At 42.4% G+C, this 14,210-nt stretch overlaps 6 protein-coding genes across 7 annotated transcripts in view; 3 read left to right on the top strand and 3 right to left on the bottom strand.

The window, feature by feature from the left end:
• The first annotated feature begins 2,863 nt into the window (after positions 1 to 2,863).
• Positions 2,864 to 5,109, top strand: RNaseX25 (Ribonuclease X25). The gene is made up of 2 exons (XM_017161173.3): positions 2,864 to 3,001; positions 3,255 to 5,109. Exons 1-2 carry the CDS (start codon positions 2,928 to 2,930, stop codon positions 4,168 to 4,170), a joined length of 990 nt encoding a protein of 329 aa, XP_017016662.1. The 5' UTR covers positions 2,864 to 2,927; the 3' UTR covers positions 4,171 to 5,109.
• Positions 5,100 to 7,537, bottom strand: LOC108070601 (UBX domain-containing protein 4). The gene is made up of 5 exons (XM_017161172.3): positions 7,341 to 7,537; positions 7,141 to 7,275; positions 6,271 to 7,073; positions 5,571 to 6,202; positions 5,100 to 5,513 (listed from the first exon to the last, which is right to left on the bottom strand). Exons 1-5 carry the CDS (start codon positions 7,420 to 7,422, stop codon positions 5,204 to 5,206), a joined length of 1,962 nt encoding a protein of 653 aa, XP_017016661.1. The 5' UTR covers positions 7,423 to 7,537; the 3' UTR covers positions 5,100 to 5,203.
• Positions 7,538 to 8,244: 707 nt separating this feature from the next.
• Positions 8,245 to 8,903, bottom strand: HP4 (Heterochromatin protein 4). Its single transcript, XM_017161080.2, has 2 exons — positions 8,516 to 8,903; positions 8,245 to 8,457 (listed from the first exon to the last, which is right to left on the bottom strand). Exons 1-2 carry the CDS (start codon positions 8,802 to 8,804, stop codon positions 8,441 to 8,443), a joined length of 306 nt encoding a protein of 101 aa, XP_017016569.1. The 5' UTR covers positions 8,805 to 8,903; the 3' UTR covers positions 8,245 to 8,440.
• A 280-nt stretch (positions 8,904 to 9,183) lies between these two features.
• LOC108070608 (UBX domain-containing protein 1-B) lies at positions 9,184 to 10,631 on the top strand. The gene is made up of 3 exons (XM_017161181.3): positions 9,184 to 9,346; positions 9,439 to 10,047; positions 10,112 to 10,631. Exons 1-3 carry the CDS (start codon positions 9,297 to 9,299, stop codon positions 10,452 to 10,454), a joined length of 1,002 nt encoding a protein of 333 aa, XP_017016670.1. The 5' UTR covers positions 9,184 to 9,296; the 3' UTR covers positions 10,455 to 10,631.
• Pop4 (ribonuclease P/MRP subunit POP4) lies at positions 10,575 to 11,402 on the bottom strand. The gene has a single exon (XM_017161182.3). The coding sequence runs from the start codon at positions 11,362 to 11,364 to the stop codon at positions 10,744 to 10,746; it is 621 nt and encodes a 206-aa protein (XP_017016671.1). The 5' UTR covers positions 11,365 to 11,402; the 3' UTR covers positions 10,575 to 10,743.
• Positions 11,403 to 11,587: 185 nt separating this feature from the next.
• Positions 11,588 to 14,210, top strand: part of nmo (serine/threonine-protein kinase nemo) — a 76,746-nt gene continuing 74,123 nt past the window's right edge. For both annotated transcript variants that reach the window (XR_001770558.3, XM_017161102.3), the window contains exons 1-2: positions 11,588 to 12,221; positions 13,270 to 13,863. Coding sequence is in view for 1 of the 2 variants with exons in the window: in XM_017161102.3 (XP_017016591.1) it covers positions 13,700 to 13,863 (164 nt within the window). In the remaining variant the exon portion in view is untranslated. The remainder of the gene's footprint in view (positions 12,222 to 13,269; positions 13,864 to 14,210) is intronic.

The following is a 14,210-nucleotide window of genomic DNA, read 5'->3' as shown; positions in this document are numbered from 1 at the left end:
AGAACGGAGGCAGACAAATAATAAAAAGCGACAGCAGGAGGCGCATTCCCAACGGGCAGCAGCAGCAGAGCCAACGCCCCGAAAAACTAGTTGAAGTTTTTCCGACAGTTTTCCAGACCCCCTCTTTCCGCTTTGGAGTGAGCATTTTAATTTCAACGCTAGAATTCTAATTAACAAACAAATCCGGCAGAATACACAGCAGCACTCGAGAGTGAAAAATCCCCCAAGGACCGATGGGGTAGAGCAGGGAGGTAGAGCTGCCAGGATGACAGCAAAAAAGTATGCTACATAAAAACTCAACGAAAAGGGGGTGTGGGTGGAGAGGCAAAACCCTGTGAGCCATGATCTCCCAATTTAATATTATAATTGCTACAATTATCATTCTCATGCCATTTACACACAGCAATTGCACAAAAACAAGGAAAGCGAAAAGGAAGCTGGAAAAATAGAGGCGACCCGGGGGAAAGCGAAGCGGATCCGGATATGTACGGCAAATTGAAGCAATTACCGGGAGTTCCCCGCGCTGGAAAATCCTATATAAAAGCCAAGTAGCTCCGCCCACAAAATCCAGGCCTCTCTTGATGGCTTGCGCAGGCGCAAAATGGAGAGAGAGAAAGGAGAAAGTCAGAAAGAGAGGGAAAAAGAGAGATGATGGCTTCTCCCCCCCAACAAAAAAAAACAAAGATGATGGAGTCAAGTCTTGAGGGGAATCCCCTCTGTCAATGCTGCCAATGTTGATGATGATGATGGCGTTGATTATAAAGAAAGGTTGCAACAAAAAAAAAAACGAAAAAGTCACATTTTTTAAATTTATTATTCACCCCCAGGAAATGAAAGTTGTGGCGGCAAACGAAAGAGAAAACCATTTTCCACGATTTAGAGCAAAATCAGCCGAAGGACACACAAGTAAATCTCATTAGGGGGCCGCCAGCTGAAAGACAACATTAATTGATTGTACATCGAGGATAATTGTTAGGTTCTCGTGGCAAAAATTGATTACGAAATGTTTTTGCAGCTGTTATTATTATTAAATTAATTTGTCATCAAACAAAAGTCCCCACTCAGAAATCTGCATAAAAGCCTGCCGCCCGCTCGCTCGTTCGCCATCCAAACAGGCTTACAAAAACATGACACGAAAATAATCACAAATGTTGTTTGATAAAATCCCCAGACATGAGCGGGAATTGGTTTCAATGCGGCGAAAAGGTGTCCCAGGGACAGCGAGGGGTATAGATTAGAAGTTCGTTCGTCATGTAAATGAGTTTTATCGCCCGGAATCGAACTAATTGAATTTGATAAATTGATAAAACATGAACGGAAATAGCATAGAGACCTAGACTTTTGTTACTCACTAGATTTACCCTGTACAAAATTATTTAAAAAACTTTTGTTAGAGGTTTAATTTTATTTGGAAATTAAAATTTAAATAGAACAAACATTTTAAATATTTATTCGACTTTGCAAATATTTAAATAAATATTTATACAAACAATCATTAGGTTTCATATAATTTTCTCCACTTCGAAGCCTTCTATAGCTGTATGGGAATTTTTCTTATCTATAAGGGAAACATATTTTTAGTTTATTTAACAAAAATTGTATATTGTTTGCATATTATAAATATAGTTATACTATTGAATTTATAAATTAAAATTTGATTTACAATAGTTTCCTTTTGTAAGAAAAACTTTTTACAAAGGAAAACTATTGTAAATAAATTGTAATATAATATCTAGACTTCTTAATATTATTATTATAATTTTTCTTATATATATTTATTATTCGACAACACCTAATACAACTCCTATTCCCTCCTGTTACCCCTCACAATTATGGGGCATTAAGTGTGACAGCTTTACCCTATTTATCTAGTATTCCGACAGCTGGTCACTCACCTAATACAACCCCCTTAACTACTTGTACTAGGCCCACCGCCACCCATGTTTTTCTGTGGGATCATCAAAAGTACAAAGTACAGTTAAGCAATAATCAATTGCTAAGCAATATTCTTGTCACCATTTGTTGTTGCTGCCAATGTATTTGTTCGATTCATAGTTGTCATTGATTTGTTGCTGCTGCTGTTGGCCGTAGTCATTGGGTTTTCAACAGAAGTCAACAACAGAACACCAGATAAAAGGCAACAGAATAGGTACATTGCAATGTGTAATTATCGTTGTCACTAATTAAAGTTGGATGATGACTAAAAACCAAAAGGAAAAACAAAAGAATACTCAATTCGGAATCTTATCAACGTAACCAGGGGATTTTCAAGACACTGACTCCGGCTGAAAGCCCGAGTAGACAAGCTGGCGAAGTATTTCATAAATCCTAATCAGCCGATACAGTTCTCTCTTCTTATTTTTCTATTTCAATTAGCGATAAAGTCTAGGGAATTTATTAACCAACGTGGGTCGGGTCTCATTTTAGCTAAGTGCTCATAAAGTTAATGAGTGTCTAAAATTAATGGGTTTTATGGCTAAGCAACTGGAAACATTTGACCTCAAGCATTTTTAATAATAGTTTAAAATTAAAAAAGAGGAGCCAAAGTTAATTGTTATTGATATAAATGATTAGTTTTAAGATTTTCCCCTCAAATCATTTACGGTATTCCGAAATTCAACCATTATCATATAAAATAATGTGGCATTTCTATTAAACGGTTATTTTTATATAAAGAAATAAGTTTAAGACTTAAAATTTCATAAATTGTAGCATTTTATTTAAGAACAACTTATTTTCACTTAATTCAAAAGTGGCGCTTGAGAAATCGATTTTTTAGTATTAAAGTTCGGTAGGTCGATAAATATACTAAACTTTACGAGATGTCCGAAATCGATATCAAGTCACATAACTAAATATCGATACATCGATAGCGCCATCGAAGGTTTTTGCATCGCAGTTTATTATTATTTTTATTTTACAAGAAAATGCAGAGCCAGCAGCTTCTAATATGGGCCATTTTGGCCTGCTGCCTTGTGGCCATCAAATCCACGCCCATTAGGTGAGTTAACAGCCGTAGAAAACCGAGAAACGCCACGATATTTGGGGCAAACTTTCCCGGACTCCCCACTTCATCCTGCCCTGCAATACACGTCCTGCAGCAAAGCTATACAAAGTACACATATATAGCGATCCAGGAGCTGAGTGAAGTTCAAGGTTGACCTAGAAGCCCCCTTGCGTGATAGGCAACAGACAAAGAACTCTGCAAAATCGATGCGAATTACTCAAGAGCTCATGTTTTTCCCCCTTTCTAGCGACACATCGGAATCGTCGGATGAATCAACGTCGCTGGAGAAGCAGCAGGCGAAACGAGACCCCACGATGACTGGCGGTGAGGATTTCGAGCTGAGGTTCCCCTACGATGACGACGACGCCCTGCTGGATGGAGAAAAGTGGAACCGCGTTGAGAACAATGACTGGGACGTGCTGATTTTCACCCAGCAGTGGCCGGTGACCACATGCTATCACTGGCGCGAGGATAATCCCGATCAGGAGTGCTCGCTGCCGCAGAAGAAGGAGTTCTGGACTATTCACGGCATTTGGCCAACGAAGCTGCATCAGTTTGGGCCGAATTTCTGCAACAACTCTGCGAGCTTCAGTCCGGAGAAGCTGGAACCCATCTCGGATCGCCTGGAGACCTTCTGGCCGGATCTCAAGGGCGAGGACACACAGGAGTGGCTGTGGAAGCACGAGTGGCAGAAGCACGGCACCTGCGCCATGCGCATCGAAGCCCTGGACAATGAGCTCAAGTACTTTGAGCAAGGACTGATTTGGCGAGAGGATTACATTATGTCGCGCATCCTGGACGCCTCGGACATACACCCGGACTCCAACAACACGGTCACAGCGATCAACAATGCCATTGTGAAGGCGCTGGGGAAGAATCCGTCGATCCACTGCATGTTTGATAACAAGCACAGCATCAGTTACCTCTCGGAGATTCGCATCTGCTTCAGCAAGACGCTGGAGCTGATCGATTGCGATGGCGTGAAGCAGGGCGATGCGGTAACAATTGTCTATCCCGGTGGCAATATCACCACCAATTGCCATATCGGTAGCCTCGTCCACTACCCGAGTTTGGTGCCACCGCTGCAGAGGAAAAGGGATTGGAAGTTCCCACTGGTTAATGTCTACAAGCTGCTGCAGTTCCTCATGTGGTTCACCTTGTAAACGGCAAATGGGACTGGGGGCTTTGGACACATGATCTTACACATTATTGTATAGTATTTTCGAGGCGCGCCTTAGGAGGACTTGATGGTTAACTCCACCCTTGTTTCTATTCATCCACTGATTTGACGTACACGATCCAGCGGCGGAGGTGAACAATCATAAACGTAAATAGCTTCAAATTTAGTGAATTTTATGCAAATGGTTTCATCATCTAATCACCTTATTTCCATTTATCCATTGATCATATTTTGTATGCACCTGTTTTTAATCTATTTTTATGGAACGGCTTAAAACTAATGATAAAAAGTTCCCTTTCTTAAAAATCTCTATCAGCTTTCTATTCTTCTAGTTTGTAAGCTCTTTTTTGTTGATACTATATCATCGATTAAACATACTGGCGGATATCTAAAATATCTTTATATTAATTAGTAAGCCTTCATTTTGTTCAATTAAACAAATTCCTTGATTTTTACACTAAAAAGCTGTTTTTGATTTGGTTTGTTACATGATAAATCGATATTCTGTTTGATATATCGGAGGTTATCTAAAATTAAGTTTTAAAATAGAGCTGGAAATAAGTCTATTTTGAGTCAATCAATCTTTCTAAAAAATTCTACAAATATATACAAAAAATCGATTTTTTATCTACAAATATATTAATTATCGATATTAATCGATTTGATTTTGAGCTCTATTTTAAAGATTTAATAATCGTTAAAAATGAAATTTAATTAAAATTTTATATCTTCTCTTTTATTGATATTTAAATAACAAAGATATTTTCAATATAATCGCCGTATGATATATCGACTCCCTCTTCAACTTTTAATAATTATAATGAACTAATTATATCAGTTTCCACCATCGTGTTTATCGTCCTAGCTACTAAGGCTCACATTTTGTTTCAAATTAAAAAAAAAAACATTGAATTGATATATATATTCTTGAATTGTTTTAATTTATAATTTAGAATAACAGGCTATTTTATAGGTGTGATATCTATGGACTAAGGATATGGGGATAGGGAGTCAGCCTACTGCTGCTGCGTGGAGTTGCCATTGTACGTGGCCTTATCCTTTTCATCGTCCTTGTTTGTATCCTGCAGCCGTCGAATGTTTGGGCCACCATACCGATATCCGCCTGGACGCTGCTGGAACTCCTGCGAGGAGCCTGCACCCTGGCTGCTGCTGCTAGTGGGCTGGGGTTGCGGAGTACTGCCTGTGCCCGGCTGTGGCTGGGGAGTGGAAGTTGACCCCGATGCTATGTCCTCTGGCTGTTCGTAGTTGTAACCAGGAGGCGGAGGTGGTCGCAGGGTGAACATATCCATATTGCGACGGGCGGCACTGAGAATTAGTTAGTTAGAAGTATTAAAACTGGCAAACCCCATTCATAGTACTCACGCATCGCCCTGGACAGCTCCTCCCACATTGTCCTGCCGATCTGTTGTCCCCCGGATATTGGCCACCATAGCGCTTAACCTCTGGGTAAGGGGACGCAAGCCCATCTTGTGGATATAGTCCAAAGCCTTGGCCGCCGGTGTGAGCATTGCCCAGATGGCCGTAATCAGCATGGTCACCAGGGAGCTACCGCTGCGCACCACGCGATTCACATGCTCCTTGGCCAGCACCAAAACCACGGCATTGGGCACCAATTTCAGTTCTCTCAGCGTCTTGGCCTCATCCTCCTTTTGGAACTCCCGTCGAGGATAACTGGTGGCCAAAGTGAAATCGTGGACATCGCTGGCCGCCAACAGTTCATTGCGGACAAAAATGCGCACGGTGCCCAGCACCTCGCCAACTGGAAATGATTTCGTGTGATTGATGCCACCGGGAAGGCGGATCTGCAGACGCGTTTCGTCCACAGAGTAAACCGAGGGCTCTGTGGTGCTGGCGCCAGCCAACGAGGTGGTTGTGCTGTTGGCCTCCGCCTCGATTTGGTTGCGGTGCGCCTGCTCTGCCCGATCGGCGGCGATCTGTGCTCGGATACGTTCCCTGGCCTCCTGCTCCTCCTGCCTCTCGCGACGAATGCGTTCCTAGGGGAATGATAAAGGGTTTTCCCTGTACTGCAAACTATATTTTGCTTATAATTGGTTTCTATTACCTGCATATTCTTGAGTTCCTGCTCTTTGGCCAGAGCCTGCTGGCTTTGCGCCTGCCTTCCCTCCCTGCGCCGCCTTAGCTCGTTCTCCTTCTCCTGCCGCTTCTCCTCCTCCAGTCGCTCGCGGCGTTTCTGCTCCAACAAATTCTGTACCTCCAACATTCGCGTTTCGGAATCTGTTGGTGCTATCTCTTCTGGAACCTGTTCCTGTGCAGTTCCCTGTACCTGAGCAACTGGTACAGCTGCCGAGAGCAAAGGTACTGAGGGTAGGATTGAAGAGGCAGCCAAATTCGAGGCAACATTTCCAGATGTGGTGGCAGTGTCCATTTTACTGGCTGCCGCCTTTGCAGACGCCGTGGCCTGCTGGGTTTCCCCCACGTTGGACGCTGACGATTCAATGGATATCGACGAAATGCTGGCAAAAGCTGGAGCAGTTGACTGATTCACCTTGGACTCCTCTACCTGTAAACTCGGATTCGGAACCGAGGTAAAAACCACTTCGACGGACTTGGGACTCTCTGAAGCATTTTGACTTTCCGGCGTTTCCTCGAATGCCTCGTCCTTGCTTAAACTGGTCGAGTCATCGGCACCGGCAAAGCTTCTGACTTCAGTGGGATTCAATTCCTCCACAAAGGAGGTGGCTAAACTGGCTGCTGACGACGTTTCCGTTCGTTTCCCTGCCAGAACCAAAACCTTGTCGATCTTGACCATTAGCTCTTCCACACTCTCCGTAATTCCGGTGGCTATTTCCAAAGGAGTGCCCGACTTGCCGATAAAGAAAAGCGAGGGAATGGGCACAACTTTGTCTGCAAAAAAAAGTAAACAAACTTGTTAATAAAAAGGGAGAGTGACTCGGCAGTAATCGATACTCACATAGCGACATGAACTGTCCGTAGGCAGAGCTGTTTCCCTGGACTTTGATGGTCACAAAGTCGGCGGTCTCCAGGCGTGAACGGACCCTTACATCGTCCACGAATCGTTCCAGCTTGGCGGATAGCTCATCCTTGCCTAAGAAAAGAGTTTTCCCAATAATGACGTGGTGAATATAAGGAGTTTAATGCATTCTTTTTTACCCTCAATAAAGACAACGAAGATGGCATCCTTGGCCTTTGATTCTGCCACGGCCTCCGCTATGCTGCCCTTGTGCCAGTTCATGATTTTGAATCGGTTGTTCCAATTTTTTCCGGCTACGAAAACGGAAACGGGTAATTTTGCCTGTTTTGTTATTCCAGAAATTTTTCACTGCTGACAGCTGACTCTCCCCTAGAGATGGTATGATGAATAAATATCGATATTTACAAATGTATTCAATTTTTAAAAATAAGGCGGCTAGCTATATAAATTTTGATATTTTTGAAAAGGAATTAAATTTAATTTATTTCATTTAATTAAATTGTTTTGAGTTTTGCTTTTATTTTTAATAATGTTTTTTTTTTTTATATTTTGATAACATAAGTTATCGATAGCATATAAGTTCCAGTAATTTTTAAAATCTAAAAAAAAATCGTAGAATATTTTAAAGACTTATTAAATTGTTTTATGTTCCGTAAATTTATAAATGGTCAGACAAAATTAATTTTGATTTAGCTTAAAATGGTTTAGTACTGATTTGGACCCCTACAAAACAAAATTCTAAACTTATATGCCTATTGTATATTATTTAAAATAAATCTTTTACTCTCCTAGTTTCTTTTAGTGTAAAGCACACCAACACACTCTCATAATAGATGCACATTGTATGCCGACAAGCAAACAAATATTTAAGAAAATCTACAGGAGATAACTATGTAAATATAAATATACACAAAACAGCATAAGCCTCTAGCTTTACTTTAATAATGCCAAGTTCTTAAATTAAATTCAATTTAATTGATAAAGCAACAAAAAAAAACAGTAAACACATTTCATATAACATTCAATGCACCTTAAAAATTTAAATTCAAGAATATTCCAAGCCAAATAAGTAAACCGCTGTCGTTTGACATCAAATTGTGATTTATTGGATAATGTTTAGATGTATAAACCCCTAGAGCCATAGAGTTTCGTAGGTTTAGTAAAAATGGTAATGCTTTTGTAGAACACACAAGTCTTCTGCTGTAGAACTACATACATATATGAATATAGGTGATTATTTCCAGTCATTTAGGTTTCTCTTGAGTGATTAGAACTCATCTTACTCGCTAACAGCGCCTGCAAGTAAATAATAGTTAGTTTGGGGTACTTTTCCAAGGCCGCCTCTCACCCTTACCCTCGTCTATGTCAGAGTTTATGATGGAACTGGCCGGGGTGACGGAGATCTCGCTGCGCTCCACGTCCGGCAGCCTGGCCACCCGTACAATGCATCTCTTCGGCTTCGGTTTCAGGGGAAAAGGATGAGCCGTATTGCCCGTAGTCGACTTTAGCCTTTCCAAATTCACGCGACACTTTCGCACCTGGTACTCCACCTCCCGCTCCACGCTGTGCTCGCTGTGGACGTTGAAGTAGGGGTGGCGCGGAATTTTAACAACCATCTTTTTGGTCTTGAATTTCGGCGACATCTTTAAAGTAGTGGAAAGAAAACTATTACGGTGAAGACGAACAAAAATGCAGCTAATTTCCTGGCTGTGGACGCCGAATTCGTTAGTGACGGCAGTGTTGGAAACCGATAGATGTTAAACTATCGATAGTGGTCACTATTGTGAGCTAGCTAAAAATATTTTTGGCTCTGAAGTTATAGTTTTTAATTATTTTTTAACACTTTTTTATGAACATTCTAAATTAATTTTTTTACATTTAATGATTTGCATGAATATTTTAGTTTTTTATTTTTATTATTTTTTTGTTATAAAATAGCTAAACCCCCCTTAGTTATCGCCACTAAGTTATCGATAATTCACAACACCGATATAGGAACTATTCTCTAGTCGCCACTATTCGCATTTTTCAACACTACGCATAGGGCTTTGTTTTTGTGTGTCATTGTAAATTTTTGTGTAAATACGCAAAAACTATAGTCGAATACATTGTTTTGAAAGCTTAACACAACCGCCATGAGTGACGTACAGACCCTGATGGATATGGGTTTCCCCCGGGAGCGCGTGTAAGTATAGGGGACTTCCCCGAATTTTATTCTCCCTTTCCGGCAAGTTGCGAAAATTTACTTGTGGGTTCCTTTCTTGGATTTTTCCGCAGGGAATACGCTCTGCAAGTAACCAGCAACAAGGGAGTGGAGCCGGCCATGGAGTGGCTGCTTGCCCACGGCGACGAGGAGATACCACGTCAAAACACAGGCGATTCTAAGGGTCCCGGTACCGGGGTTCCCCCAACTTCTAAGGAGGACCCGGCGGCCTCAGCTGCTCCCAGCAGCAGTGGCGCGGCCGAAGCTGCTTCGGGTTCCGCCGTGGCCAAATCTCTGAAATGCGACGATTGTGGCAAGGTGCTTAAAGATCACACAGAAGTGGAGTATCACGCCGCCAAGACCGGTCACAGCAACTTCTCCGAGTCCACGGAGGAGAAAAAGGCCCTCACCGAGGAGGAGAAGAAGGCCCAGCTCGCTCTCATCGAAGAGAAACTCAAGCAGAAGCGCATCGAGCGTGAGGAGCGCGAAAAGGTGGACGCTCTGGAGCGGGAGAAGAACCGCATCAAGTCTGGCAAGGATATGACAGAGGCCAAGCGTCGCATGGAGGAGCTGGAAATGAAGAAAATCGTGGAGCAGCGCAAGCGCGAAAAGGACGAAGAGAAGGCGGCCCGCGACCGGGTGAGGGCTCAAATCGAGGCGGATAAGGCTGCACGCAAGGCCAGGTGAGGTTTATTTTCCAGTTTCATTGGAAAAAATCATAGAATTTTGATTACCGCTTGCCCACAGAGAACAAAAGGAAGCGGGCATTTCGGAGCCAGCACCCTCGGTTAGCTCCACCACGGCCAGTTCACCGGCTCCGGCTGTGACATCTCCGCAGCGCGTCTACACCGAAACCCGTATTCAGGTTCGTTTGCAGGATGGCTCCACGCTCCAGGAGACCTTCAATATCAAGGAACAGCTATCGGCAGTGCGCGTGTTTATTCAGGTCAAGACTGGCATTGAAACACCCTTCTCTCTGATGACCACCTTTCCGCGCCAACTGTTTGCCGAGGAGGATTACGAGAAGCCGCTGGAGGTGCTTGGCTTGGTCCCATCCGCCGTCATTACCATGACCAAGACGGCTGCATAGGACGTTGGGTATACCAGGGAATCTCCCACTCTCTCTCTTCACGACTAAACGAAAATGTCTAGAAAGTAAAACAAAAAGAAACGCGGCGCGATATTTCCCCAAAAAGAAAAACATTAAATGTACGGTTTTATATATGTATTAAAAAGGAAAAATGAAAACATAAAGCTTTGGCAAAGATGTAGCTTTTTTTTCCATAAAAATCCAGGGATTTCAGGATATTTTCCACTGGAAAACAAGACCTAGGCTACTTATATTTGATTCTTCATACTAAATACAATCCCTTAACCACCTACATGAAGGGCTCCACAAAGTTCTTGATCTTCTTAACACTACGCTCCGCCGGTCGGATATTCAGATGCTGTCCAAAGATGGTGAACTCCATGTTGCCCACCTTCAGGCCAAAAACGCACTCGCTCTTGGGTACGGTTCGCAGACGATGATCCTTGCCCAGCAGCTTCAGCACATTCTTGGTGTCCATCACACAGATACCGGAAAGGTTCTCCAGCGTGCTGCACTTGGACTGAGTGACTCTCAACTTGGCGCCGTGCAAATCCAGTTTTACCAGCTGCTTGCTGAACTCATCGTAGCGGGGATCGTGGACTTCGGGCACCTCACCGCCCTCTCGCAGTGCCAGGTGTTCGCGGACATAGCCTTTCCATAGATTATGCAGCGGCAGGGCTTCCTCGTACTTCATCTGCTTGGTGGGCAGTGTATTCAATCCGAGCTTCGCGTACTCCTTCCGGCTGAGAGTCGTGGATTTGTGGGCACGCCGCTTGCGGGAGTGCTGCTTCTTGATCTTACTGCCCTCCAGCATGGTGATGTGGTCCTGGTTGATGTTGACGCTTCTGCGGTGATGCGGAACAACCAAATCTGTGATGAATTCCTTCAAATCGCTCATCGCGTGGTCCATTTCAAAGTTGCCCAAAAACAAAATCAAAACAAACGTGCAGAGTGACCAGACACTAAAGCTACGAACATATCGATAGTGCTATCGAAGTACTGCTTGCTCAAGCAGTTCAGCGCTGCCCACTCTGGATTTCACGGAGTTCTCTTTAGTGCTGGCAAAAAATCGATTTTTTCCACTATCGATTTTTCGATGCTTTTACGGACGAACATCGATGTTTTGCCAGCACTAGTTCTCTTTCAACTTTCGACCGCAGCGGAACAACGGGACAGCGAAGCGCACGAAACACGAACGAAATCGTTGGAAAAGACGCCGCGTGTGATCGAAAATCGAAGCTACAGAACGCGTAGAGCCGGAGAGCCAAAGTAATTACATCTGGGTTCTGTGCACGCCCCCAGCCACGCCCCGCGGCCGTGTGATAACAAAGATAATGCAATAAAAGCTGCGAGAGAGCCAGAAACGTGACCCAGGCAATTGTTTGTTTGTCTGCTGCATATTGTACGTGTGTTTGGTGTGTTATTGTGTATCAGTGTGTGTGTGTGAGCAGCCGCCGTGGTCGTAGTAGTAGTAGTAACACAGCAGCAACAACAACAAACAACAACAAAGTCGTCTGGCGTTTTTTTACAATAATAATTAAGAAAATTACAAAATTCAGTTCGAGTGTTTTTTACCTTGTTATCTCTCACTATCGCTCTCTCTCCCTCACACACACGCACAAAGTTCCCCCCGCACTTTCCCGGCGCGTTTCTTCGTCCGTCTCGCTCCCACAAATGCGGAAGAGTCGGAAATAGTAAAATAAATTAACAAAAAGAAAAACTGCTGCCGCCGTCGTCGCTGCTCAAATAATTTGTGCATTTTTTAAGGTAAATCAAAGGTGGAAACGCCAGTTTAATTACCCCAGGAAAATCTAGGAAAAACGAAGCCCTGGGAATTATTATTTATCCCCGGGCAAAAATTTCTTTTGTCCCGTTTTTTTTTTTTATTGCATTTCGTTTGAGTTTGAGTTTGCCGTTGTTGTCTTCTGAGAGAGTTTGGCGGCGGAGGCTTGGCTCTTCTCAGCATTGTGTTTGGTTTGCCTGGCAAATGCTTTCCTTAAAATTGTGTAAAAACTGTGTGTGGTTTTTCTTTTTACTGGCTGTCACACTCCGCTCAAATGGCGCTTTTGAGCGGCTTTTTATAGCCACGCGCAGGCAGCGCAGCTAAAAATCTCACTCAGATTCGGGAATCGGCAGAATCTCACTCACATGCGCACACACTTACAGCACACTCTTACAATTGTAATACACGGTCGCGACAGCCAGCTAACGGCACTTTTCACATCCTCCTCTCTCTCGCGCTCTCTCGTTATCCCTCTCTCCTGTTTTTCAATTTTCGTTTTTTTTTTTTTTGTGTTGTTGTTCTTGTGCAGCTTTATTTGCCACCAAAAATTTGAAAAGCAAACAAAAGTAATTGCAATTAAAGTACAGAGAACCAACGCAACGGGATATTTCCGGTTTAAAAAACTAGAGCTCAAAATTGTAGACAGAAACCTTAATTAAATGTAATTAATTTTTTTTTGTTCTAGTTGAAAAATTAAGTAAATAGCTTTGTTGTAATTTAAATTGTTTTAGTAAACCTTTGAGCTTTAAATTTTTTTAATTATTTATATAAAATATAATATTAATAAAATATAAAAAATTATTACACTGTGCTTTAATGTGTGTGCCCATTTATGAATATATCTTTTTGTTTAAGAAATAATTTGTATGCAAAAGTAATACTTTAAAATTGACAGTTGCAATTTTCGATATTTTTATCTAAAAATATTGATATTTCCATTCCAAACTTGCAAAGAACTTACCATTTTAACTAATCACTAGTGAACAAAAACCCCTAAACAAATAATGTTTGTTTATCTTTCCTTCTTTGCAGTTCTCTAAAATGTCCTAAAATCTCATTTAAATAAATAAAAAGTGTCCAATAAGGGACTTTAACAACACGACAAGAAGCGGAAAAGCATTGAATAGATTAGAATAGAAGCCAACCAAACAGCAACAAATGGCCAACAATTGAATGGCGGCCATCAGTAGCCCCCAGCGGCATCCATTGAGCAATCAACACCATTTCTCCCACATCAAGCCAAGCACCACCACCACCACCGCCACCTCAGTCACCACCAGTTCTGGAAGCAACAGAACCAGAACCAGAACCACATCCAAGTCCACAGTCGAAACCACCACCATCCCGGAACTGAGCTCCATCGGAACACGAGACAGTCAAAACAACAGAAACACCGATAGCAACAACCAGCAGCGGGTGCAGCTGCTCGAATTATTTGGAAAGCTTGCCGCGTAGTCCATCAATGAGCGTTTCGATGTCACTGGTACAGGGTGGTGCTGCCGGTGGTGCGCCACAGGGCGCCAGCGCAATCTTGGCCGCAGCGGCTCCCTATTATCAGCCGCCAGCCGTTCCGCAGGATGTCCAACCGGATCGTCCCATCGGCTATGGAGCATTCGGAGTTGTCTGGTAAGTAAAAGATCATATCATCCTTTATTAATTCTGATTAAAGGCAAGGATACCCTTTCGGTGGGTGTTAAGGAAAGTTGTATCTCCAATTAAGTTTAGGCTGGACCTATCTAGTTGGTAAAAAGATACAATATCTATAATTATTTCTGCAGAATTTAAATAAATAGTTAAATATTAAAAGAGGCTTATCAGGAAAGGTTCTTTAAAACTTTTTGCTATTGTTTATTGATAAAAGAATGCATAATAAAGTGAATAACGAATGAGACTAAGCACTTTTAAAGAAATATAGCAAATCTTGCAAATCTTTAAATAATAAATAAAGTTATTCTATAAAACCGTACGTTAGT

This window comes from Drosophila kikkawai, chromosome 3L (assembly GCF_030179895.1).
Source record: "Drosophila kikkawai strain 14028-0561.14 chromosome 3L, DkikHiC1v2, whole genome shotgun sequence".
Taxonomy (NCBI): domain Eukaryota; kingdom Metazoa; phylum Arthropoda; class Insecta; order Diptera; family Drosophilidae; genus Drosophila; species Drosophila kikkawai.
This window is presented reverse-complemented; position numbering and strand designations above follow the sequence as displayed.